Genomic DNA, 23,020 nt, shown 5'->3' with positions numbered 1-23,020 from the left:
AACTCTGCCACAACGGAGCAGACTGAGTTTGTCTGCTTCTCCGCTTAAACATGGAGCCTCTGGAGCCCTGATTTAAACATCTTGCATTGTTGAGGCGCAAGACCAGCACAACGAACATACAAACAAGCAAAGTACCCTTCGCTTGCCCTTCAGCTCCCATAAAACCCGTATTGGCTCAATCAAAACATTCCTAGGCCTACGCCAGAGTGCATCACCAGCGGACATGCTTAGGACTAACTGTGCAGCCAAAATCCTTCATTCAACAAATCCAGGGTATGTCGCTTGACGGTTGAACGGGGGTCTCAGGCCACCTCACTGCCGTTCCGCTGACCCTTGTCAGGTAATAGATTGGCACAAGAGTTTCGATCCATGAACCTGGTCCGCCCGCAAAGATCCGAGATCATAACGGGCCTAGGTACATTACGTGCCTCGGTGCGAGCATCATCACATCAACCCCTGCTGCTTTCCCTTTTACATCGCAATGTTCGCCAACGGTTCCACGCACATGAAAGATCGGCCCTCGGCACTGATATGACACTAATCTAGCACAAACTTCTACATACTTACTTAATGCTACTTGTCCCGTGCTTTGATGTGTCAAATCGTACAAGCACTACTAACTCCCAATAAGCTTGGATCGACACGGACGTTAATATCGACCTAAATGAAATGGGTATATTGTCCGTCGGATGACAACCGAGCCCAGATTTACACACCAGTGACAATGCAGGAGACCAGTCTGCAGGTACGCCGTGTTTGTCAAGGCGCTCCTGTCTGCTTCTTGTCCATGAAGCTGATGGCTGTGTCCCTTCCCAAGGATGGATGGTGTTCCGCTGCTCAAAGCTTCCACTCTAGAGTACTAGCGTACAACATACGAAGCAGCAGCCGTGCCCTCCGACTGATAACACGCAACCACGCAACTCTACTAGATTTGATCAATTACACCTTCACTAGGCTGAAACAGCACAGATCCCCCGTGGAAATTCACGTACGGCTCGCATTTGTACTTGGAATCCAATGAAGCTTTTTTGCGCACATATCACTACAGATGGAAGTACATGCTCGTTGCCAATGCGCCTTCTTCCGACGCTGCAACAATGTACAAGGACCCCCTCCATCGACCCTACAGTACAAGTCGGTGTATGTATGCATTTGTATCAAGGCAATCTACGTTACATTTCCAAGGTACCGCACGTGGCAGTGGCCGACCGAGTCAACCTCGATAGGACAACCAATATTCTTACGGAGCTTGCCAACGCTGCTTTAGCACACCATCAGTGTTTGCTGTGCCACCGACGCTTGCAAAGCTAATTTGCTTTTACCTTTCTTCGATGCACACTAAGATACCCCGCGCGTACTCGGACGGCACAGCTGAGCCAGTGCAAGGGTCTTCTTGTATGGGACACAAAGGCGGTATTGGAAGCCGAGTCGACAAGTATTGCTTTTTGCGGCAATGTACCGAATGTCTACTAATCGATTGCCCTATTGAGCGTATTACATTCGAAGGAGTGGACGCCGTACGACACAGCCGGTTGGACCTTCCTGCTACGCCGTGTGGCTGCATTTGGACCAACATTTGTCACGCGAGTGCGGTTGTTCGAATGAACAAACTTGGCAGAGAGGGATCTCCTAGCTCGTGTACGCATCTCTCATACGTCGGCTAGGAGGTGGCGGAAGCATCGGGTCAGCGCTACATTGACGTCGCATAAGAGCCAATGCAAGACATCGTGTTATACGTACGTCGGCAAAGCATCTGAATTCTCCATGGAGGCTCTGTAGGTACGTAGGGTTGACAAAAGCCGTCGATCTACGCTACGTGAGAAGGGCGGCTCCGAGCATCCCTAGCTGCTGTTGCGCTTTGACAAGCAAGGGTAATGGGTACCTAAAATTGCTCCCTGTGCCTGTGCGCCGCCTCGAGGCGGACCGGCAGCTGGTGTTGGCGTCTAGGCAAGGAGTAGGTTCACGAGGCCTTGGTCTTAAGGATTCACATGCCAAATCTCAAACAAGCAGTCGCCCCTTCGAGACCCCCGAAGCGGGCCATGTACCAGCGGGAAGATCCTGACAGACTTCTTTAATTATTTGCCAACCGAAGCAGACAACGGAACAAATTACATCTGCCGAGCTGCCCATGAACATTTCTTCCCGTCCGTCACATCTTACCGTCCGAGCTTTTTGACAACCCTCGCTAGAAATATAAATTTTTTCCCTATTTTTCCGGCTGCAGAAACCGGAGGGACAAGGGAAGAGACAAAAATGAGGCTAAAGTACATGCTCCACCTTCCCGATTGTTTCTGGAAGCACTGTGTGTGTGCATTGGTTTGTTAAAAAAAAAAGCCCCGAACGGGAAGGCGGAACTTGTACATGTCTTTTGTGTTGGGCTTCTCGAACGTCTATTTGTAGGTCATTATACATACTATACCACATTGATCCTTGCTCTGTTAAGTTCCCTTCCCTTATCCCCCTCTTCCTGCCGGCTTGGCGTTGGGTTGGATGCTATTCAGGCAGAATATAAGGGTTCACCTGATGATTGCATTTATTCGTGGGAAACGTTTTTTTGGCGAACGATAAGGAACGAGGGGATTGTTTGTTTTTGAAACAGTGGGGTGGGGGTGTGTGGGGTGGGGGGGGGGGGGGAGAAGCGGGTTAACTGTCAGAAGTCTATGCGGCGGCGCCATGGTTAAAGATCAAAACTTAGTTGCGATGTTTTACCCTATTTTGCCTATCTCTCTTCTCTCTCTCTTGTCTGCCTTTTTAGCGGTCATTGTGGATACCTCCCCCGAAAGAAGAGGGGGGGCAGCTAATTTGGCAAATACGAAGGTATTATGACAAAGATTGTGACAGATGGGAGAGAGAGGGAAAAAAACGATTACGTTTACACTGTTTCAAGGGGTTTTCTACACTAGTTTGGTGTGGGCTCATTTTGTTTGTATTTGGCATCATACGTTTTTCAAACCTTTTTTTTAATTTACTTTACGTATTCTCTAGTTCTCTGGGTGTGAGTGTGAGTGAGATAGCAAGAGAAAGAGAGAGACAGACAGACAGAAAGTCCGGGCATTGATCACAGCTTTCCCGCTAAGCTAGCCCCATGCGGCTTTTTTTTTGTTGTTGTTGCTACTATACTTAGTCGTAATCTGATTCAAAGGGCCCAGTTAATATGCAAAGGCTATAGTACGCGTGTGTATGCTGGGAATAGTACGAAGACTGTTTTCTTTTTTTTTTCGCTTTGCATAGTAGGGAAATAGTTGATGAGAGCGTTACGCCTACGAGAGTAAAATTTTTTTTGTAGTATACATTGCGAGCTCTGTGCTTTTCTTTGACGTAGACAGGCGTAAGCATTGTTCCACACAGGATATTACTGCACGTTCATCTGTTGTGCACATATATCTGTCGACAAGTATACGTACATGTAGGTAAGGGTTCGAGCGGGTAAATACAAGGTGCAGGTTTTTCAGTCCTTGGAGCATGGACGTGCGTTATGTAGGTTTGTACATAAGTCCTCTAGGTTATGTAGATAGATGACATGTTTAATGGGCCGGTTAGGCTGGGATGATGACGCACTCGTGTTCGTTTTGGTAATTTTGATCATGGGAGGGGTTGTTGGGTAGCACTGGTCGTTTTGTGCACTTTGGGCGCCGAAGCGCCGAGGTGCCGAGGGGGAGGGAGCGGTGTGATAGGAATTCGAGGGATGAGTGGGCATGGGGGGATGGAGAGGGGAGATGGCATGTCGGGTTTGTTACTCCTTGCTTGTCTTCTGGGTAGTATGCGGTTACATTGATTTTTGCACATGGCGATTGTGGAGCTAGGAAGAAAAGCCAGTAGCAGTGTGTTTAGTTTAGAATTCATTGTTTAACGATATCGTATGCCTAGCAAGGGTACTGGGATAGAAGTCTTTGCAGCGTCCTTTCTTCTCATGTGTCTTTTTCAACATTAACTCTACTAATATATACTGCAAGTCTGTGTGACTAAAAACGAGAGGAAAAGCAGATATCAGGACCGAGAGGCCGTAAGAAAGAGTAGCGAGTGTAACCCGAGTATTGTCAGATGCCGTAATGTGTAGAGATGAATGAGACTACAACAACTACAACAGAAGGAAACAAAACTGTACTCACTGGGCATGTAGGAGGGAGGTAGTGCAGCATTAGGGAAGAGGGACAGATTCCTGTAATATTTTGTATTCGCTGTCTCTACTGTCATCCCTAAGACTTTCTTTATACGGGTGAGAACATAGAACTAATCCTATGCACTAGGACGATATCAGGAAAGCAACAGAAGCAACAAAATGATATCAAGAAGCCGACTGTTCGTCATGCTATGTGGTGGTAATAGTACATGGAGGAAAAGAACAGTATATAATGTGAAGAAAAGAGATGAACCCTCACACCTAGGGCACATTTCAAATGCCCTCAAGTACCCTCCCTTTTTGTCCACAGAGGAAGAGAATACAAAACGCCAAAATCACTCATATCAGACACAAAACGCGCTCGTAGAAGATAGACAAAAGAAGAAGAAGAAAAGACCCGTCTACTACACATACCAAAGGGCGACGAAGAAGGAAGAAAAGACAGACAGCTCACTCTTCGATCAGCGCACCTAGAATCAAACTCTGAATGACAAACTCTGCACAAGTGATTCTAACGGTTTTGTTCCCAAGATCTCCCTTAATAAAAAGTTCTTCTTGAGCTTCACCATCAACGTCTCTCTTCCTCTTCTTCCCCCCCTTCTTAGACTTGCCACTTACAGCTGCAGGTTTCTCTGTGCCGAGTAACGCAGCCGCAGCCTCGGTGACACCGTGTTCGTCATTGTCTACATAAACCCAGTCCCACTTACCATTGGCAAGCATGTCTGATGCAGCTGCTACATCAGTGCAGCGACCGACGTTTGCGGACCCGAGGGCATGTGAGAGAAAGATGAACGGCTGGCGTTTCTCGATTGCCTTTTTTGATTTGCCAGTTATTAGAAGGACATTCTGGCCACGTAGAAGCAGGTCGCGGCCTTGGATTATCTGCGCAAAAGTGGTATCCTCGCTGGCTGGATCGTAGGGGGCCATTGTGCGTGAGCGGATGACGCCGTTTGGATCGAGAAACTTTGAGACACCGGCGGGCAAGAGGTAGCGTGTAAAAGGGGCAGCGCGAGAAGCGTTGAGTGAGTCGTGAATCCAACGAACATGCAAACACGGAACGTTGAGGGCGAGAGCTTGGATGTACTTTGTGCTGCGAGAGTGGGCGTCCGAAATAAGTGCAACAAAACCTAGGTCCTTATATGCCTGCTTGAGTACCAGGCCATTCGATCCCTCGAAAGTAGAACTTGATATCCGACGATTCTCAGAAGATGGTGGGGCCTCCTCTGGCTCATAGTCAAAGAGTTCGTGAAACCCATGCTCTAGTACTTGGCCATTGTTGCTTTTGATGAGTCTGGTGACGCTATCTTTGTCCACATCCGCTGTCGTGGAAGTGATTACAAAAGCCATGTTTGCGAATAAACCACTGCTAGATCGGGTTGTTGAAGCTACTGAAGCAGCTCGTGTGGTAACGTCTTTTAGAAAAGACAACACTGCCGTTCCGCGCCGAGTGAATGAAGGAGTAGTCAAAGGGTCTGCAATAGGAGTACCTATGTGTGAGACTGATTTGGTTGGCGAGATCATTAATGACAATGCAAAGGATCGGTCGCGAAGTCGCTTGCAGAGCGAAGCGGTCAGGTAGATGCTTGCCATGGGTACTGAGATGTGTGCAGATGGTTGAAGCGCTTTGGCCTGTGGTAAACTTTCCCTTGGCCTCTCTTCCAGAATGATTGTCATGTGCCCACGCTGATCAGTAGTTGGAAACTCTTCGCCGCTAAGATCATTTATCTTATCTTTGAACCCCACCACAACGTACGCGTTCTTCTTCATACCCGGCTCATCCACCTTGACCTGGTCACCCTTGCGAAGGTCTAGTGCTCTTACATGTGCCGCGTCCATGTATGTGATGTTACCGTCGTCATAACGAATCTGAAGCTGGCGAGCTGTTGCACGACCAATACACGTAGCAGGGTAATAGTGGCTTCCTGGCCAGCATGCGAAAACCCTATTTGGCACAACAATTTCAGGTGGAGTTGTACTTCTCTGGGATAGATCTACATCCATTTTCTCAAAGTCGGCCGGCTGGGCGACAGAGCTAACAGGCACGGCTGTTTGGCTGCCGACGTCGGCCATGTCGACGTCTGTTAACTGCTTCACGACAGCTTCCCGAGATTTCGTAGGCGTAACTGGGCTGCTAGTCTGGGCACGAACAGATCCACCTGATCTTGTGGGCAATTGTACAGGTGAAGACATGGTTCGTAAAAGATCTCTTGAAACAGATTTCAATGCACCCTGTCGCTGATTACGAGGTTTAGAGGGTTTGGGCAGAACTTTGGACTTCAATGAGGTCGTTCGCGTATAGGAAGGCCGCGCTTCTTCTTCTCTTGTATCGACCGTTGCAAGCACACTCTGTTCTTCACGCTCATGAGGCAGCATAGCTGGCTGGGTCTCCTCGAGTGCTAGTTGGACTTGGTTGAGATGAGGCGATGGAGGAGGATCTGAAAGCGACTCTGTATCAGTCGTCGCTCTCGGTGAATCCCGAAAGGCTTTGCGTTTGGCAATGTATGTGACCTTGCGCCGCTTCGCAGATGGCGCAACTGGCGAAGATCGCTGCATGAAAACATCGCCGTCATCATCCTCCAGCCCGCTCAGTCTAGGCATCTCCACATCTTCTTCATTTGCTGAATGCTGAGTCTCAGGAAGATTATAGATATCGTCCAAACACCGGATGCGGTCACCTTCTAGAATTTCATCGCTTCCGTTGTCATTTGAACCGATGGGTGCTGGCATATTGGAAGGAGATCCGTCACGATCTTCTCTGGCCGTTTGCAGAAGGCCCTTACCGTTCGGTTCGTTCTCAACAACAGTATCACCCTCTGCAACTTCTTCCAAGCTCTTGGATGGGAAGAACGAGGGTTGCGTCTCTTCGAGTGCATCTGTTTCTGGAATGGTATCCTGACGCTGCATACGTGGTGGCCCGCGTTGTTTGTTAGTGCATGCATCATCTCTACTCTTCGAAGTCCCTGACACTTGGTCGGCTTTCACATGTGTTTCCGCAGGCTTGAGTAAGTTGAGCTCTTCTTTTTCTGAATACACTCCTTGGTCTTCTGTCATGTTGTCTTCACCTACAAGCTCTTGCATTGCTAGAGGCAGATCGTCTTCCTCATCCATGGCTGTACCCTCGTCAATTATTGGGGATAACAACCCTTCTTGCTCTACAACTCCCTCTGTATATTCGTCGTACGTATGTTCATCGTATTCCACATCTCCATCTCCAGCCTCGGCATCATCAGGGGGCAGAAGTGGCGGGCTGCTGGGTACCCGCTCTTCGCCCTCGGGTGTCACTTCGTCTTCAGCGCCACTCGACTTGGGTGGCATTGGAGGTATAGAAGATGAAATGACCTGGCTTGTATATCCCGTCTTGGTAGCCATTGTCGTCTGGTTGATGCTATATTGGTTTGTTGATGGTGATGAAGGAAAGCGTAGCGATTTTGGTCGTGGGACACTATCGAAATCGGCAGTGACGTCTGGTTGAGAGTCCATTACGGCCACTGATTCTCTGCTGCTTTGCGGTTGGAATGATTGATGGAGACTGTGCTGTAATCCGGTTTCTTGTAGTTGGTATTCTCGGTGCAGCAATGAAGGTTGTATATTTGGTTGAGAGGAGTCTCGTGAAAGTGGGCCTGAGGGAGTCCAGTGAGGATGCGAAGAGGTTTTGGGTACTTGCACGTTGTTATCGCTACTGTTACGTCTCCTCGTAGTCCGTGCGGTATCAGGCACCTGCTGCGACGATTCATCGGCATTGTGTTCATTCATTTCATTTTCCGCGACAGGTTGTGACTGCTCATCTATCGTCACGTCATAGTCGTCCACTCCACTATGCACTCCGCTTCGCGATGTCTTTGACTTTTCGGGGGACGGATAGTCGGTGTTCATTCGTTCCTTAGCCGATCGCAATAACACAGGGGTTGGCGCTGAGACACTGGATAAGGACCTGGCAGCCTGGCGATGAGCGTGTTCTCTTGCTTTTTTGGCCCGCACTTTGCGAGACAACTCTTCCCAGCTGTCCTGCTCCACGAGGGCTCCATGCTCTTCTCCTACCGATAATTTCCGTCTCTCCTGTGATTGCTTCATTGTGACGTACTCAGCGCGTGGCTGGCTGGAAGATCGCACTATAGGGTCGGATTTCGGCGTCTCGGGTTGGGTGACTTTCATTTGACTCGAGTACGCTGGTATCGGACTCGAGTGCCGTATGTGTGAGAAGTTGGGAGAAGGGCGTGAAAAGATAATGTCGTCAGTTGCACCTCCACCTATTACAGGCGAAGTGGGTGCCTGGGTATTGTTAAAGGCCTGTGTGAGGGAAATGTGCTGTGCAACCCCTTCGCCTCCATGGCTTAGTGCTGGAAAGAATAAGTTTGCAGAAGTGCCGGTGCCAGGCGTCGTGTTCGACCGTAATGCCGAGCTAGGCATTGGACCTGAGCTGCCTCTTGTTCTGCCTGCCAATGCGGGTGTCTGAAACTTGAGCGGACTTGTGGGTGCGAGGCTGTTCTGCGCAAAGTCACCAATTTCGGTAGGGCTTGTAGGTGTAGGAATGCGCTGGTCCTGGCTCGATGCAACAACATCCATTTCGTCTGTAGGCGAGTCGTCACCATCTTCGTCACCATGCTCAACAAAGAGCGATTTGGGAATGTCTTTGGCATCGGTCGTTGAATAAATTCCGCTCGTCCACGTCTTGAGCATCTGGCTGTCAGGCTGCGTATCCCCCGGCGCATCCGTCATATTAAAGCTGAACATCTTTGGTATCGCCACCGGTTCCTTTGGGTTGCCTGTGCTCGTGGGTGCGCTGTGATGTTTGGGCAGAACGGGTTTCACATGGTTCGCATGGACGGCGCGTCGTGGGGAAGCACCGCGATCAAAGAAGGGTGCGGCGCTATGGCTGTGACCGTGGCTGTCCGATGGCTGGCTCTCGGTCGAGGTGGTGAAGAAGAATGGCTTGTCGCTGCAGGCCCGTTGCCGAAGGGCCTGGGAGAGCTGAGATGGATCCTGAAAGTGGCGTCAGTTCAGCGACGTGAATGATCGGCGACCGGGGTTAGGTGTCGCGCTATTCATCACTCAATGCATGTGCAAGACGGGAGCTCACATCATACAAGTCCTCACCAAGCGCCGTGGAGGCCTGTGATTCCTCCATTGCAACGACGCATCCCAGACCGCGGCTTTAAAAGACTGTGATGTTGGTTTTCGCCTTTGCCGCTCGGATCCAACCGACACGGTTACGCGCCAATTGGATGATGCACACTCGACACGTAATCACGTGCCGTAGGGTTAGCGAGGAGTACAATAGGCTTGCTCCATGCCGCAATGCTCAAGTACTAGATTCTAACTGAATCCAGTCCCTCATATAACCAAGGAACACATGAAACAAAATGAAATACTCTTGATACTTGTTCGCATGTGGCTGCACATGCTATGTTGGATTCAAAATACACACAATACATGTAGGATTCCTCACTACCGCTCCAAATGTGCCCCATTCCTGTTCCCATTGTTGCTTGATGCCTCTAGAGTCCGACGGCCTTTCGCACTCCAACCATCCCCACTTCTTCATCGACTTTTCTTTTCAAGACCAATCTTGCTCTAAACCAGCCGTTGCTCGTTTATGCCAGGAAAGCGTAATAAATGGTCGAGATGGCTGTCAATCCAACAACACCCCAGCCAGTACGGATGACCTGCTGGTTCTTAAAACCAACACCCATATCCCAAGCCAAATGCCTGACACCATTGAGGCAGTGGAAGAAGAAGGGAAGTGCGAAGAAAGTCTTAACACCAGCCTTGACCACTGCGGGCCAAGCAGCAACGGCCGCGACCATGGACTGTGTCTCGAGGTGCCATCCAGTGTAGGGCGCAATGAGGTATGCGATTCCGAAGAGGTAAAGAGAGCCAGACAGAGTGAGACCGGTGATACGATTGAGCCCTGAGGCAATCCAGGTGATTTGGGGCTTGTAGATGGCAAGGTGGGGCGAGACCGGACGGTTGATGCGCTGCTTTGCCAGGATCTCAGCAGCTTGGGACTGGGAGGCATGCTCGGTCGCTGCGAGTCTACATTGGTTTGTTACTATGGCTCTTGGTGTGGATGGGTGGCTGAGGAGAGCTTCGTCGTGGTGCTCTTGCAGGGTGCTATGACATACCTCCGCTGAACCATGCGTCCCGCAGGCTGCACCCTCAGGCCTGGCGCAGCTGCGCGTCGCAGGCCGAGCTGGAAAATGCGCTGAGAAGCCATGATGGTGTGTCCCGATAGCAATTGACTGTCGGTCGAGAGGTGGTTGAGGGGTGAATGATGTCGTCGTCAATACACGTGCTACCCTTCGCCAGCCCAAATCTTCCCGATTCCCGAGGTCCCCCGTCTGGCCAATCAGCTGATCCGCATTACGCTGCTTAGTCACTCGCTTCGCTGACATCCGATATTTTCTCGCGTGCGCCCGCCATGCTCTTCCTCTTCTCCAACGAACCTCGATATCGCCGGCAATGAGCGCTTGACGTGCTGAACTGCAGGAGTGACGGCCTACTTTGTCTGCTGGCGTTATGTCAGCGGATGGGGCTTTTGGAGGGATCGGAGAGGGATTGCCTGTATTAATCGCTTGTGTCGACGAAAGCTGTGTCTGCACGAGTTTCATATCAAGGCTACATACATACGTCATGTGTTGGTGATGCTGCTGTCTGCTTAGATGGCGTCTGTGTCGCTGGCTGTGAAGCAACATGATGTGACGAGTAGTGCTGGCAATTTCTGTGCTGAACATCAGGACGCGCCTACGTCAGTTTACCATCCTACTACCTATGCCCCTTTCAGGGAACATGCTCATCTAAAATGCGCCCTGCTCTCACAGTCGAGACATTACAATTGCGACCCTGAATGACAGGGACTCATGATGTGCACTGGACATGAGGTGAGGCAAAGACCTCGCGCTCATTGCTGTGAAAATTTCTCCCCATCACCTTAATGCAATCCAACCTCATCGTCCGTGACAATTACACCTTCGCCGCGACCCTGGTGATACCAAATACTTGTTCTAGCTTCGCTCGACATGGCGCCTTTTAGAGAAATCGCCAGCACCGACGCCGGGTTTTCAGCTGGCTCATACATTTACAAGATCATCTCCACATCGCCACGACAAGACCCTCTTACCTACTCTATTACCGACCAACTAGCCTTAATATCATCGGACGACTCTCTCCGCTTTCTGACAGCAGATCTACGACCCGACGGTCACATCGCCAAGGCCCACGACAACATCACGTGTCTAGAAAGAGCAAATGATGCGCCCAGCAACGTAGTCGCGACTGCAGGAAGAGATGGATTGGTTAGATTCTGGGACAAGCGAAGCAAGCAAAGGGTCTTGCAAATCGAGAGCCGTTAGTTTTAAATACTCCAGATTTACGGGGCAGCAGTTGACGAGCGGTACAGCACACAAGCTCATCTCAGCACTGGTATGCGATGCCGAGAAGAACTTTGTCGCAGCCGGCATTGAGAACCCAGAAGACGGACCCAACAGCTCTCCAGTCTACATCTGGTATTTTCCCATCACGTCTTCAACCCATCGGCCCTCAGGTCATACTAAATTATTCCCAGGGACCAGCGCAATCTCTCAGCACCCTTACGATCCTACATAGATTCCCACACAGACACCGTGACAAACCTCTCCTTGCACCCTTCCCTTCCAAACCTACTCCTCTCATCCAGCACAGACGGTCTCGTCAACATCTTCGACAGCACTCAGGCAGATGAAGACGACGCTTTGTACCAAGTCGTTAACCACGGCTCCGCTATCGCCCATGCAGGCTTCCTGTATCCCGGCACAGACATGTACGCCATTGGCACAGACGAGACGGTGAGTTTTTACGCGCTACAGAGCCAGAAAGAGGAGGAAGAGGAGCCAGCGCCCAAGGTGTGCGGTGACGTTCGAGAAGAGTTGGGCTGCGAGTATGTAATTGATTTGTGCTGGATTGGCGCGCAGCCATGTATAGCAGCCGGAAGACACAGGTACGTCGTTCTGACAAGAACTCTACAGTCACAGTTTCATGAACTAAAGGATCACACATAGCGAAAAACAAGCCACCCTTACACCCATAACCAAAGGCACAAACGGCCCCTTGGACTACGCCTTCGATATTGCAAACGCCACCTCACTTGCAGGCGCCCACGGCGAAGAAATCGTTCGCGACCTCTTCACCGACATACACGTGAGTGCTACACCACCTCTTCACTTCCATCATCAACTTCGTACACCGTCCCTAACCCCAAAAATCTCCCAGACACACACCACATACACCTGTGGCGAAGACAGCCAGATCCGCGCGTGGAAGCCTTCAGACAGCGCAGACATGCACGCAGGTGACGACGCCGCGGCATCGACGAAAAAGAAGCGCAAGGAGAAGAAAGACAAGGACAAGGCTAGATTCAAGCCGTACTAGATAAGACAAATTTGTGTCTCCCTCTCTTACTATACGTAAAAAGGAGCAGTGTGGTGTCTTGGCCCAAAAGGCGTGATTAAGGGCCCATAACTCGCAAAAGAAAAGAAAAAAAGTTTTGATAGAAGACCCATGTAACTTTGTCAAAACAACACAAATTGTCCTGTTGCAAGACCCAAGCTAAAAAAAAACAAAAGTTATGCAAGCAGCGATAATTCTAATGTTTAGATGGATAATCGTTGTGCAACACCTTGCAAATCAGCCATAACAAAAAGCAAATCGTTAATCATTCAAGGAAAAAGTAAAAAAACCTGAACTGATCGAGGAGAAAGAAGGAAAGAAAGAGTGGAAGTTTCCAAAAAAAAAAGTGCATTAAAATTGATTTTCCCATTTACTTACTTCGTTCCATTATTCATCTACCATTTCTATTACCCTTATCACCCGGCCTCGTTTATTTGAAAACACACTCACTACTCCCTCCCCCTCACACTGCCTTCTTCAACTCACCCCCCTCCTACCTCTCAAAAGATTGCCTCATCTCCAAACCGCTTGGCATACATACCCAGCGCCTTGATGGGGAAGATGAATTTGTAGTTGGGGTAGGAAATCATACTAATATCCTCATTAGTCTTGGATTCATAATAGGAAGAAAAGGGGGAGGAGAGAAGCGTTAAGAAAAAGAGAGAGAGAAAGAAAAAAAACTCACCAAGACTTATTAAACACCCCCTCAATCGCTTCCTGCAACCACTCTCCATTCTCCTGCTGCCTCTGCATAATCAACTTGACCGCCTTACGCAGGGGCTCCTTGTCGGGAAACCCAGCCTCAATCATGGCGATAATGACCCACGCAGTCTGCACGACCTGGGTCTGAGGATGCTGACGCCAAACGCCATCTTCACAACTCTTGTACGTCTCGCCCCACCCGCCATCAGCCATTTGCTTGTCGAGGAAGAACTGGCAGGCGCGGCGTACACGCTCCGAGTTGTCGTATTGCTCGCCCGAGCACTTGAGGGATTCGAGAGCGAACATGCCGGCGTAGGTGAAGCAGATGCCCCAGCTGCCGTACCAGGAGCCGTCCGGCCGCTGGGCGTCGCGGATGTACGCTACGGCGCGGTCGCGGAAGGCCGAGATTTCGGCTGAGCGGTAGTCGGGGTAGTGTTGCTGGAACATGTGCAGGGCGGTTACGACGGCCGTGGTGCATTCAGGATAGTCGTATTCGATCATGATGCGGCCAAACACTTCGGCGGCGTTGAGATGCTCGAGGAGGACACTGCCGCGAGTAGGTTCGTACGATGCGCAGCCGCCAGAGGCGTTTTGCATGGTGAGGAGGACGTCAATGGCGTCTTTCATGCGGCGCTCGTTGATGAGTTGGGGGTATTGATTGTCTTTTTGGAGAATCAAGACACTCTTGAGTCCTTCTGAGGTGCAGTCGCTAACGGTATATCCTTGTTTGCGTGTACTGAAGCCCCACGCACCTTTACGCTGTTGGCGGTAACATGCGTGCTGATCTCTGGTTTCTTCAAGAATTTGCTGGTCCTCCATGAACTCGAGTGATTTCCTTAGCATAGGTTCCCACTTCTTTTCCTTGGACCAGCCGCACGATTCGACAGCCTGGATCACAAACGATGTGTCCCATGATTGAACACCATTAGTACCATTCATAAGCATGCCTTCGTCCTTGACCCACATGAACTCTGGAAGTGTCTTGAGATGCTCACGGACGGCATGAGAATCAGGGCCGTCTCTAATGTACACACACAATGTGTTCATGGGACCGTTGACCGGGCCCAAGTTTGAGTAGTTGGTATTCTCATCTTCGGCCTCAATGAGCCAGAGCACATGCTCCTCTGCACGCTTCGCTAATCGCTCAGTGCGAAGAAAAGGCCACCATATAGCAACTATGAACCAAAACAACACCTTGAGGAAAATAGACTTGGGATGATAGTTATCTGTGGGCGAAATCGAGTTCCGATGTGCTCCAAAGTTGATGGTGTCGAATGGCTGCATGAGCAGCTCCGCCCTTAATTGGCGGGTAAGGTCATTGAGCGGATACGACCATTTCTTTGCATAGACGTACGACATGGGCAGGAAGACCTGGCGCATGTGAATCCACCACCTCCAGGGCGCAATAGGAACCCAGTCTGGGAGCAGCCATAGCTCGGGCGGACATGGGTTGACAATGTCCCAGGACGTCACGCCCAAGACGCTCAGCCAGAACTTGGCCCAGTGTGGCGCGTTGAGTGCGCCACCCAGCTTCCACAGCGTCTCTCGCGCTTTGCGCATCCTCGGATCTTCAGCATCCACGCCTAGTAGACGGAGCACGGTGTAGTTCATAGACGTTCCAAACACGGTGCTCTCGCCTTCAATATGTAGTCCCCACCCACCATCTTCTGGATGTGCTCGCGCAAAGACGTAGTTTATGATCTCGATTGCGTGGGAGGCTGGAACCGGTGTCTCGGTGACATACCAAACGATGACGAGGCCGGGGAGCAGGAACATTGGGCCACCGTATTCGCAGGCCCAGTTGCCTGGCGGGAGTTGGAGTTGGGAGAAGAAGGTGAGGCCATTGTCCGCAGCCTCGAGGGGTGTCCTTGCAGGCTTGAGTTTTGGTTGTTCCTACACCAGTCAGTGGGGATGTTGAAACCTTAGTGTTTAGCCATGCCGGGGTGGCTGAAGGAAGGGAATTAAACAAACAGTGTCGAGGCCTAGGAAGTATTTGTCGGCGGTGCTCTGCGGCCAGGCTTTCATCTCCTCGTCAGTCTGCAGATAATGCCATGTCTGACATCCACGATCGGCTTTCAGCCTCCATCTTGTGTAGTCAGTTTTTTTATGGCCATCTTTGTTTTTGGTCACTCCGACTGCATCGTTCAAGATTCTCTGGGGCGCGTCATGCTTCGCAGTGCCATTGGCATGTGCCATGGTATATACTGTTCCGGGGAGCTTATTTGGGGAGCTGGAGGATTGTTTCCTCCATACGTAAGAATGTGATTGCGGATGTGGTGAACGTCTGTTGCGGTGAGTTACCATGTTCGTACATCTTGGCAGGGATAGTACGCGCCGCGAAAGGCGACGGTGCTATTCGTCCGCCGGCGATTAACAGCATATTGAAAGCCAAGCAACAGGTTCAGTTTGTTCTCACACTTTCAAAGACGCGCCATCATCTCTCTTGTATATTACCAAACCCCCTGCCTTTCAATCGACATGGAAATATCTCTCTTTGCAAACTTTGTCCGGCTCAGCCCTGCCCTGGACCCTGATCCCCAGCGCCGCCCCCCACCCACGGCCGACTCCCGCCAACCCAGACAATCTTGATTCAAAACTAATTAATCGCAACTATGGCCAAACCATTCTACCCGACGTCTGTCAGCTTCTTCGTATCAAACAAGCCACGGTTTCACCCGATTTATTTCCACTCGCCACCCTGACTTTGCACATGGTCGGCTACGGGCAGACGTCTTGGCAGGTACGCGCGCGATGATCGACTCGGCTCGGGCGAGCCTTAATTGTTGCCACTGCCCCTTTATCCATGCGCCGCAAAGTCGCCGGATGATTTCATTAATAGCATTGCACGCACACGGCAAGAGTCCACTTCCACTTCCGTGGATGAGTTGGTGTACTGCCGAGGGGATGACGTTAATATGGAAACATATGACGAAGACAGGTGGGGACAGATCGTATTTCGAGCATGCAAACGAGGCGATGAGCAGCCAATAGAATAATGGTATAGTGTTTATGCTTATGTTGTGTGTGTGTATGTATGTATGCGTATAATCAATCAGTCGTTGCCTACGGAGCAGATGCGGCCATGGCGGTTGTTGTGTGGTGTGGTATATACAGAGGTGTAGTGGTGGTGATGAGCGAGCGAACCACCAGGGTGTGCCATATGCGCTGAGTCTCAGCCAAACAGATAAAGAAAAAAAAAGTCACTGCTGTGACGATACAAAACCCCATCTTGTAGCTGCGTATCCAAAGCAGAAAAGAGCCAAAACTCCCAATACCTCAAACCTGCTTTTGCAGATGCTCAAACAAACAGAAATACAGAAGTAACGGCTAAAGAAAACAAATACTTGACAACGCTGTTGTCCTAAACGAAAGAATAGGAGAGAAAAAAGACTGCTGACAATGGTTCGCATTTGGTGGAATGACCTGCTCTCCTCTAGTATGGTGTACTCATGCACGAAGCTCAGTATCAGTAGTAAAATCGGTGTTTCGGGTATCGCAGAAATAATAAACAGCCTCTTTGTCCTCGTTCACTAGTCACTGAGGTCTGGGTTCGCAACGAACAGTCGTGGACCCATGGTCATAGTCCGCTCATCCACACTGCCTCGCCTGACCAGATCGTCTTTGCTGACCTTCTTGTCTGTAACAACAGGGGCCCTCAAGTGTCCTGGCGCAGGCATCTGACCAACTTCGCCAAAATTGCGCTCTCCACTGCTCCCACTGCCGGTACTCGCGTTTGTTTTTGTGTGGTGGAAGTAGCTAGTGTCGCTGGGCGCGTGGGGGTCATATTCGGCAGGTGAAGGAGTGGGCTCTTCTTTGAGGTCGGCAAGCTCGCCGTCAGGAGATGAATTCTGTGGCGGTGTACTGTTGGAGGATATGCGACCGGTTGGATTGGCGTAAGATATACGGCGGCCTGAGCCTAGGGAGCTGCGGCCGGAGCCAGTGCGGTGGTGATACTGGCCGTTCTTCATTGAGCCTGTATCCTCGTCGTCACCCTCGTCTACTTCTGAAGCGCTCAACCGCATCGGTACCCCGGATCCTGCGTAGGTGACTGGAGCGTACAATGATGCTTTTGGCAGGCCGTGATGACGGCCAATCTTGGACCGGACCCCGCCGGTCATGCCTGAACCTCCCGTAGCAGTGCGCGGTGGAGCGTGGTGCGGTCCGCCTGCAACCTCCATGTTTGCTCGCATCTTGGCCTGGCGCTGCTGGGCGAGCATGCGCGGGTCTTCGTACTGGGCGCGATCACACCATACAGTGGCTTTTTGCTTGCGCATCAGGGCGACATATGAAGTGGGCGAATTGCCTCCCGAACGCGTTGACGAAGAGCGGCGAAGAGCGCCACTGTTGGAGCGGTTGGGGGTGCCGTTGGTCGAGCTGGTGGATGAGGTGGGAGTGCGGCGGAGGCTGCTTTGGTACTGGGTTGGGTATTGCGAATTCATGGTTGCGGTAGTGGGTGAGGGAGTTGGGAAAACGCCAGAACTTGTTGTTCGTGTCCGTGAGTGGCCGAGTTGGTTGTCGTTGTAGGCCTGGGATACAGGTCGCACTGCTACGGCTGGGTTGGTTACGGGTTTGCGGCGCAGAGGGATGGCCCCGTAGGCGGAGGGTTGTGGGGGTTGCGCCATGACGGCCTGCATCTTGGGTTTGGGTACTACTGTTTGCTCGCTTGCCGACGCGCGTGCGTTGAAACACGAATCAGCGCCCTGACGTCAGGAGTGACTGCGCCCACGGGAAAGCAAAGAAAAAACACAAAGGCCAATATGGTTTTGGCAGCGTCCAAGCGCACGACGGCGAAGAGGAGCCGGCGTTTATTTTGTAGCTGGCGATGGCGATATGGCGGCAGCGGTTGCTTGGCGCCCCGCTTGCAGCAGCGTGGGATGCAGCCTTGCAGTTGGACGGGAAGTGGCTTCCCAGTGCTTCCGGGCGACGACGGACGATCTGAGGAGATTTGACGAGATTTGAGGCAGGGGTGCAATTGGGGGAAAATAGGAATTAGTGATGCTGATGGGATACGGCCGTCAGACGGAGCAGCGGCGACGACCAAGACCAGGAAGGCGGCGACGCTTGACAGCGGGGAAATTTATCGAATCACCCCGCGGCGGAATTGAGACGAGTGAGGCTGAGGGGCGCAGCGATGTGGACGAGGCCCAGTCGAGACAGGCAGTGGCGGGCGGCACTTGAGGCCCTTAATAGCAGGACTCGTGGTGGCGCAAGGGAAGCTAGAGATGGTTACTAGAGTACCAAAACACGACAGGAAGAAGGAAGCAAAAAGCCAGGCCAACACGGGCCGGGCGGGCGTTTGAGGCCCAGAAGGGCGGCGGGCTGATGCTTGCAAGCAGAGCGAGCGAGGGTAGTGCGGTGCAAGCAGCGGATGCGAAGGTGGCATCGTGCAAAACAGAACGGCGCCAAAAGCTGACTTACAGATGCGGTCTGTTCCTCTCGCAGCTAGTCGGATCCAGAGTCACGGCGGCGACAGAAGGGCAGCGTGGGCGGCGACAGCGGCAGCGACAGCGGCAGAGGACAAGCAGGGTGTGGGTGTACTGGCAGCAGTGGGACGCGGGTCACGGGGCGGCGGCGATGGTGAATGGCGAGGTCAAGGACGAGCAGCAGCAGCAGTAGCAGAGGAGGGGAGGGGAATAGGCGGGCATGCAGGACGACGGGCGCATCTACTACTAGTACTCAGTAGTCGTACCAGAAACAGCGACGACAGCACAGGCACAGTGCAGGCAGAGAGGCAAAGGCAGCCGCCGTGTCTCGTACTATATCTTGGTCGTGGGTACGCTCCGTCCTTGCCGTTGGCGGCGACGGCGCTAGAAAGGCGAGGGCGTGAGCCGGCGGGTGGGAACCACTTCTCTCTGCTCCACCCACTCGACCGTCAATGACGAAAGGCCTTGGTGCCATGCTACGCCATCCTCACCCCCCAGCCCATAGTCACCCTGCTAACGCCTGAAAACCGGAATCCCTCTCGCCTCCAGCGCCGTCGCTGAGGTGGTAGCATGCCACGCACACATGTCCATGCTACTCCGTGCTGCACTTCCTATACCACCACGCCATTCACTCCTAGTCCAGGCGTCCAGACTGCAGAGCGGAGCCCTGTCTGTCGGCGGCATACACCTACTGCCTTGGGCCCTGTATGCCGAACATCCTGGACCCGGCCGCTGCTCTGCTCTGTCTGCTGCTACTTACTTTACTCTACACCTTGCAACAGCCAAGTACCCTTTTCACTTGCCGCGTCGAATCATCGGCAAACGTGGCTCGAGCATTGCTGCTGCATGATCGTCTCCGCTGCATCCACCTTGTTTAAACGTCGCACCGCATACGAGCCCCCCCAGAGCTGCACCACTGTACTTACCTCTGACCAGACCCGACCCGGCCAGAGCCCGTCTTCCCAGCGTTACTGCCTGCTCCATGTACACACATACACAATACATACCTACGTAGATAACTACACAAAGTACACCGTGTTTCATGCTCAGCAGCCGCCGGTCTGGCCGATACGAGGTTACGTCGAGGTCATGACCTCAGCCAACGTCAAATGCCTCATAGCACCAGCACCGGCTCAATCTTCACAATCGCTACCATGACCCCGGCACCCTCCTGCCGGGATGCTACCAAGGCCCGCTTCAAAATAGAGCGTTTCAGCTGCAGGTGCCTGTCTTGCCCTCGACAAGACGTGTGCGCATGAGCAGGCTGCCGCAACACTGCCCAGCATTACACTCGCCTACCCTACCCACGACTACACCTACCTGGTCGCTAACCAACATGTGTTTACCCTCAAGGTGGGGTTTGCATGCACGCCGATGCACCACCAGCCGTTCCCCGCTCTACAGCACTAGAGCTCTTCCATCCCCTTAGATCGTGATCTCTCCTGCCCAGAAAAACATCCCAGTTCAAAAAAAAACTGTTGAGCCTCTTCGTCTCCATCACTGTCGGCCATTCCTGACCCGCACCTCCATCACTCGCACGATAAAAAATGGCGCCGGTCGCCGCGGAACCATCTAGCAACACCCCACACCCCTCTCCTGACCATTATCGATAAATTGGATGCGTTTCTGCTTGCCTATCGATAATTAGTTCTGTGGAGATGCCGGTAATTGCCACATGTATTTCTGGAAATTTCAAGGAAATTGCTGCGAATGGCGCGAGCACGCTGGTAAATTTGCTGCTGTGGCGTCCGTAATCGCCTACTGACAGCCATATATCCTGGACCATCATCATTTTCGCCAGCTGCCGCCGCGCAAAAAAATCAAAGGACCCTGAAAAGCTGAACGCTGAGGATTCCGTAGATCATCGCTTACCCTCGACGTCCGAGTGCTCGTAACCCCGCGTTGCATGCGTTGCTGTCCTGAACCAGAAAACCCATGAATGTGTCAGCACATGCCAACATTGCCGCCTTTTTAGCGTCTATGAAAACAAACCCCCCCTTCCCATGCCATCGCCGACTCGGGCGAACATGCGCTGCGCTCTTACCAAAACGTCAACCGCCTGTCCCTAGCGATGCGCCATGATTCGTGCTCTCACACCCCCACCACGAAAAATCACTCTGCTATCACCACGGCCACCGCCTGTAGCGCCCAAGCCCTCGGGTTCTCAAGGTGCCACAACGTCCGCAGATCTCTTAGCTGAATGCTAGATCGCACACCACCCCTTTTCCTTCTTTCACAAGAAAAAAAAAGGCCTCCACGACTGGAGGCCTGCCGTGCGAGCCTACAGTAGTGCGTCGCTTGCACTCACGGGCGGTGTGAGAGGCACTGCCGCCTTGCGGCGCGGATAATGCCGTGCTAACGAGAACTGCACCTGCATCGTGCTACGACGACTGGACATCCTATCTCCAAGACTGCCATCGTTATCGTGAGGTGCCGCTTTGGGAAATAAGCATGCATCCGGTCTGTCAGATGATCCGGTTCCCAGCCCGCTAGCATCCGGAGCTTGCTCCATGTCGGTGGTGAGAGCTGTTGTCATGGTTATGAATTGATTGTGATGGTCAATATTTTGTTGCACAAAAACACCCTTGGAGATATGGTACCGTGGCGCGTCAGCACCAGCAGGCAGAGCAATGGCTCGTGTGTGTGTGCCCATCTTGGTGCTTGGTACTCTGTCTAGTGGTTAGCGAGCACGGCAATGGAACGACTGTGCACGTGGAGCCTTGGGTGCGGGTATGTAAAGGTCAATTCTCTAGGGCCGACAAAAGGCACAGATCGTTTCGAAGCCATTTCATTCACGGCTTTTTATTTTCGCACCCATCGTCAACCTAATAGACGTAGGGAATCAGCTTACACCGTGTTTTCTGCATATACACTTCCCACTGCGCACCGTACCGCTTCTCGCAATACTCGCTCAAAACGGGAGTAGCCCACTAGCTGAAATCCCAAGCCCAAAAGGCTGCGACCAAGACACCCAGCCGGTATCCTCCTCCGGCCATTGCATATCCCGCTCTCCACATCATGTATCCTCCATAGTTGATGTGCCGCGCCAAACTCCACAGGCCCCCCGTGCACACCTTACCCTTGTTGTGTGGATCGGCTTTAAACCGTTCGCGTTGAATCTCCACAACAAGCTCCGTCAAGATACCAGCTACGTAAAGCGTGCTCCCAATAAGTAGTGCCGGTTGTGGAAAGCCCCCTTCCGTCGACGTCGACGAAATAGAAGTGACAGAGGCATATGTGCTCAGACTGTTCGACACCGCATTCATCATCGCTATCGCAACCGCCGAACCTACTGTCATCCGGTCCCTAGATAGTGTTGTGACCCAAATGTTCTGCTTGACCACCGAGCCAGTTGACACGGCGAGCGAGACCAGCCAGTATGTAGGGTGACAGGCCTAGGCCATCGATCAGCCCTATGCCTGTCTGTGCAGGCAGCCCGCTCGGTAGTGTTCGTACTCCCACGCGATGTAAAACGCTTGTGCCGAAATCATGCGCTAAGGTCGAATACTGGAGAACGGGTTTGATGCTGCAGAGTACGAAGAAGGTAATCTTTCCGGCGGGTGATGACCTGTAGTCGCCACGCGGAACAAGGTCTTTTTTTGGATGCCTCCGACCAAAGGTCTCCAATGAGGTCCCGCTGGCCAGGCATTGTGCACCTCAAGCCTGTAACTCTGCCAGTATGCGCCGCAGCCACCGTTCCTATAGAGCAGAAGTTATATACCTATCAATCTCCAGTTGCAACTAATGAACTTTTACCCGGCTCTACGCGTTCAAGTTTCAGTACCCAGGTCTTTTCCTCACTCGATCGGAGAGGAAGAGAGAACGAGCTCCGTCAGTTTATAGTACATTTGGCTGCTCTGAGGGTCGAATCCAATTTGGCTTTCGGCGGACCATAATACCCGGATGGAAACTACACTCTAACCAAAACAGCACAATATCAATGGGGTGCGACTACACGCCATCACTACAGAATCATACGATTTGTTACTGAAAGCGTATCAATCTATACGTAAATCTCTAGCACTCTAACACTTTAACACACGAAATCTACTTTTTTGTTCTGTGTGGCAGTGGATGCTGGTTTTATTCCAATATTTAGGGCACGAAAAGAATTGTAGTAGTAGTAGCGGTTCATCGCGGATGCTAAGGTACGTACTAGTAGGCATGATCTCCACTTTTGCGTATACATTCCCGGCGAACTCATACTACATACGCTCACTGTTAAGTCATATTATTGTTAGGTGACAAAACGCGATAGAGGTACGATAATGTCTCAAAGAACTAGACCCAGACGATCGTGCCAGGGCTCAGTAATCGGACTTACGGTTGCTCACTTTGGCGTGCTATTCGTATC

At 51.7% G+C, this 23,020-nt stretch overlaps 5 protein-coding genes across 5 annotated transcripts; 1 reads left to right on the top strand and 4 right to left on the bottom strand.

Annotated features, from left to right (window-relative positions):
* Nucleotides 1-4,570: 4,570 nt before the first annotated feature.
* PSV08DRAFT_221194 (uncharacterized protein) lies at nucleotides 4,571-9,245 on the bottom strand (the record flags this gene model as incomplete). The annotated part of the gene is made up of 2 exons (XM_014226501.1): nucleotides 4,571-9,100; nucleotides 9,198-9,245. The coding sequence occupies 2 exons, from the start codon at nucleotides 9,243-9,245 to the stop codon at nucleotides 4,571-4,573; spliced, it is 4,578 nt and encodes a 1,525-aa protein (XP_014081976.1).
* A 375-nt stretch (nucleotides 9,246-9,620) lies between these two features.
* Nucleotides 9,621-10,356, bottom strand: PSV08DRAFT_289350 (uncharacterized protein). Its single transcript, XM_014226502.2, has 2 exons — nucleotides 10,243-10,356; nucleotides 9,621-10,153 (listed from the first exon to the last, which is right to left on the bottom strand). The coding sequence occupies exons 1-2, from the start codon at nucleotides 10,332-10,334 to the stop codon at nucleotides 9,712-9,714; spliced, it is 534 nt and encodes a 177-aa protein (XP_014081977.1). The 5' UTR covers nucleotides 10,335-10,356; the 3' UTR covers nucleotides 9,621-9,711.
* A 738-nt stretch (nucleotides 10,357-11,094) lies between these two features.
* Nucleotides 11,095-12,753, top strand: PSV08DRAFT_221191 (WD40-repeat-containing domain protein). The gene is made up of 5 exons (XM_014226503.2): nucleotides 11,095-11,464; nucleotides 11,517-11,622; nucleotides 11,682-12,092; nucleotides 12,154-12,292; nucleotides 12,365-12,753. The coding sequence occupies exons 1-5, from the start codon at nucleotides 11,137-11,139 to the stop codon at nucleotides 12,521-12,523; spliced, it is 1,143 nt and encodes a 380-aa protein (XP_014081978.1). The 5' UTR covers nucleotides 11,095-11,136; the 3' UTR covers nucleotides 12,524-12,753.
* A 133-nt stretch (nucleotides 12,754-12,886) lies between these two features.
* On the bottom strand, nucleotides 12,887-15,530 carry PSV08DRAFT_37532 (terpenoid cyclases/protein prenyltransferase alpha-alpha toroid). Its single transcript, XM_014226504.2, has 3 exons — nucleotides 15,215-15,530; nucleotides 13,227-15,136; nucleotides 12,887-13,132 (listed from the first exon to the last, which is right to left on the bottom strand). The coding sequence occupies exons 1-3, from the start codon at nucleotides 15,437-15,439 to the stop codon at nucleotides 13,042-13,044; spliced, it is 2,226 nt and encodes a 741-aa protein (XP_014081979.1). The 5' UTR covers nucleotides 15,440-15,530; the 3' UTR covers nucleotides 12,887-13,041.
* A 1,092-nt stretch (nucleotides 15,531-16,622) lies between these two features.
* On the bottom strand, nucleotides 16,623-18,221 carry PSV08DRAFT_37528 (uncharacterized protein). Its single transcript, XM_014226505.2, has one exon. The coding sequence runs from the start codon at nucleotides 17,875-17,877 to the stop codon at nucleotides 16,774-16,776; it is 1,104 nt and encodes a 367-aa protein (XP_014081980.1). The 5' UTR covers nucleotides 17,878-18,221; the 3' UTR covers nucleotides 16,623-16,773.
* Between the last annotated feature and the right edge of the window lie 4,799 nt (nucleotides 18,222-23,020).

The sequence above is a fragment of the Bipolaris maydis genome, assembly GCF_028858645.1.
Source record: "Bipolaris maydis strain C4 unplaced genomic scaffold PSV08scaffold_5, whole genome shotgun sequence".
Classification (NCBI taxonomy): Eukaryota; Fungi; Ascomycota; class Dothideomycetes; order Pleosporales; family Pleosporaceae; genus Bipolaris; species Bipolaris maydis.
Note: the sequence above shows the minus strand (reverse complement) of the source record. Positions and strands in the feature narration are given on the sequence as shown.

Coding starts and splice junctions, on each gene's coding strand:
- PSV08DRAFT_37528 (XM_014226505.2), bottom strand. CDS start 17,877: ATGCAGGCCGTCATGGCGCAACCCCCACAACCCTCCGCCTACGGGGCC.
- PSV08DRAFT_37532 (XM_014226504.2), bottom strand. CDS start 15,439: ATGGCACATGCCAATGGCACTGCGAAGCATGACGCGCCCCAGAGAATC. Junction 15,137..15,214: donor ACTTCCTAGGCCTCGACACT/GTTTGTTTAATT, acceptor TGACTGGTGTAG/GAACAACCAAAACTCAAGCC. Junction 13,133..13,226: donor GGGGTGTTTAATAAGTCTTG/GTGAGTTTTTTT, acceptor TGAGGATATTAG/TATGATTTCCTACCCCAACT.
- PSV08DRAFT_221191 (XM_014226503.2), top strand. CDS start 11,137: ATGGCGCCTTTTAGAGAAATCGCCAGCACCGACGCCGGGTTTTCAGCT. Junction 11,465..11,516: donor GGTCTTGCAAATCGAGAGCC/GTTAGTTTTAAA, acceptor CGAGCGGTACAG/CACACAAGCTCATCTCAGCA. Junction 12,093..12,153: donor ATAGCAGCCGGAAGACACAG/GTACGTCGTTCT, acceptor GATCACACATAG/CGAAAAACAAGCCACCCTTA.
- PSV08DRAFT_289350 (XM_014226502.2), bottom strand. CDS start 10,334: ATGGCTTCTCAGCGCATTTTCCAGCTCGGCCTGCGACGCGCAGCTGCG. Junction 10,154..10,242: donor GGACGCATGGTTCAGCGGAG/GTATGTCATAGC, acceptor AAACCAATGTAG/ACTCGCAGCGACCGAGCATG.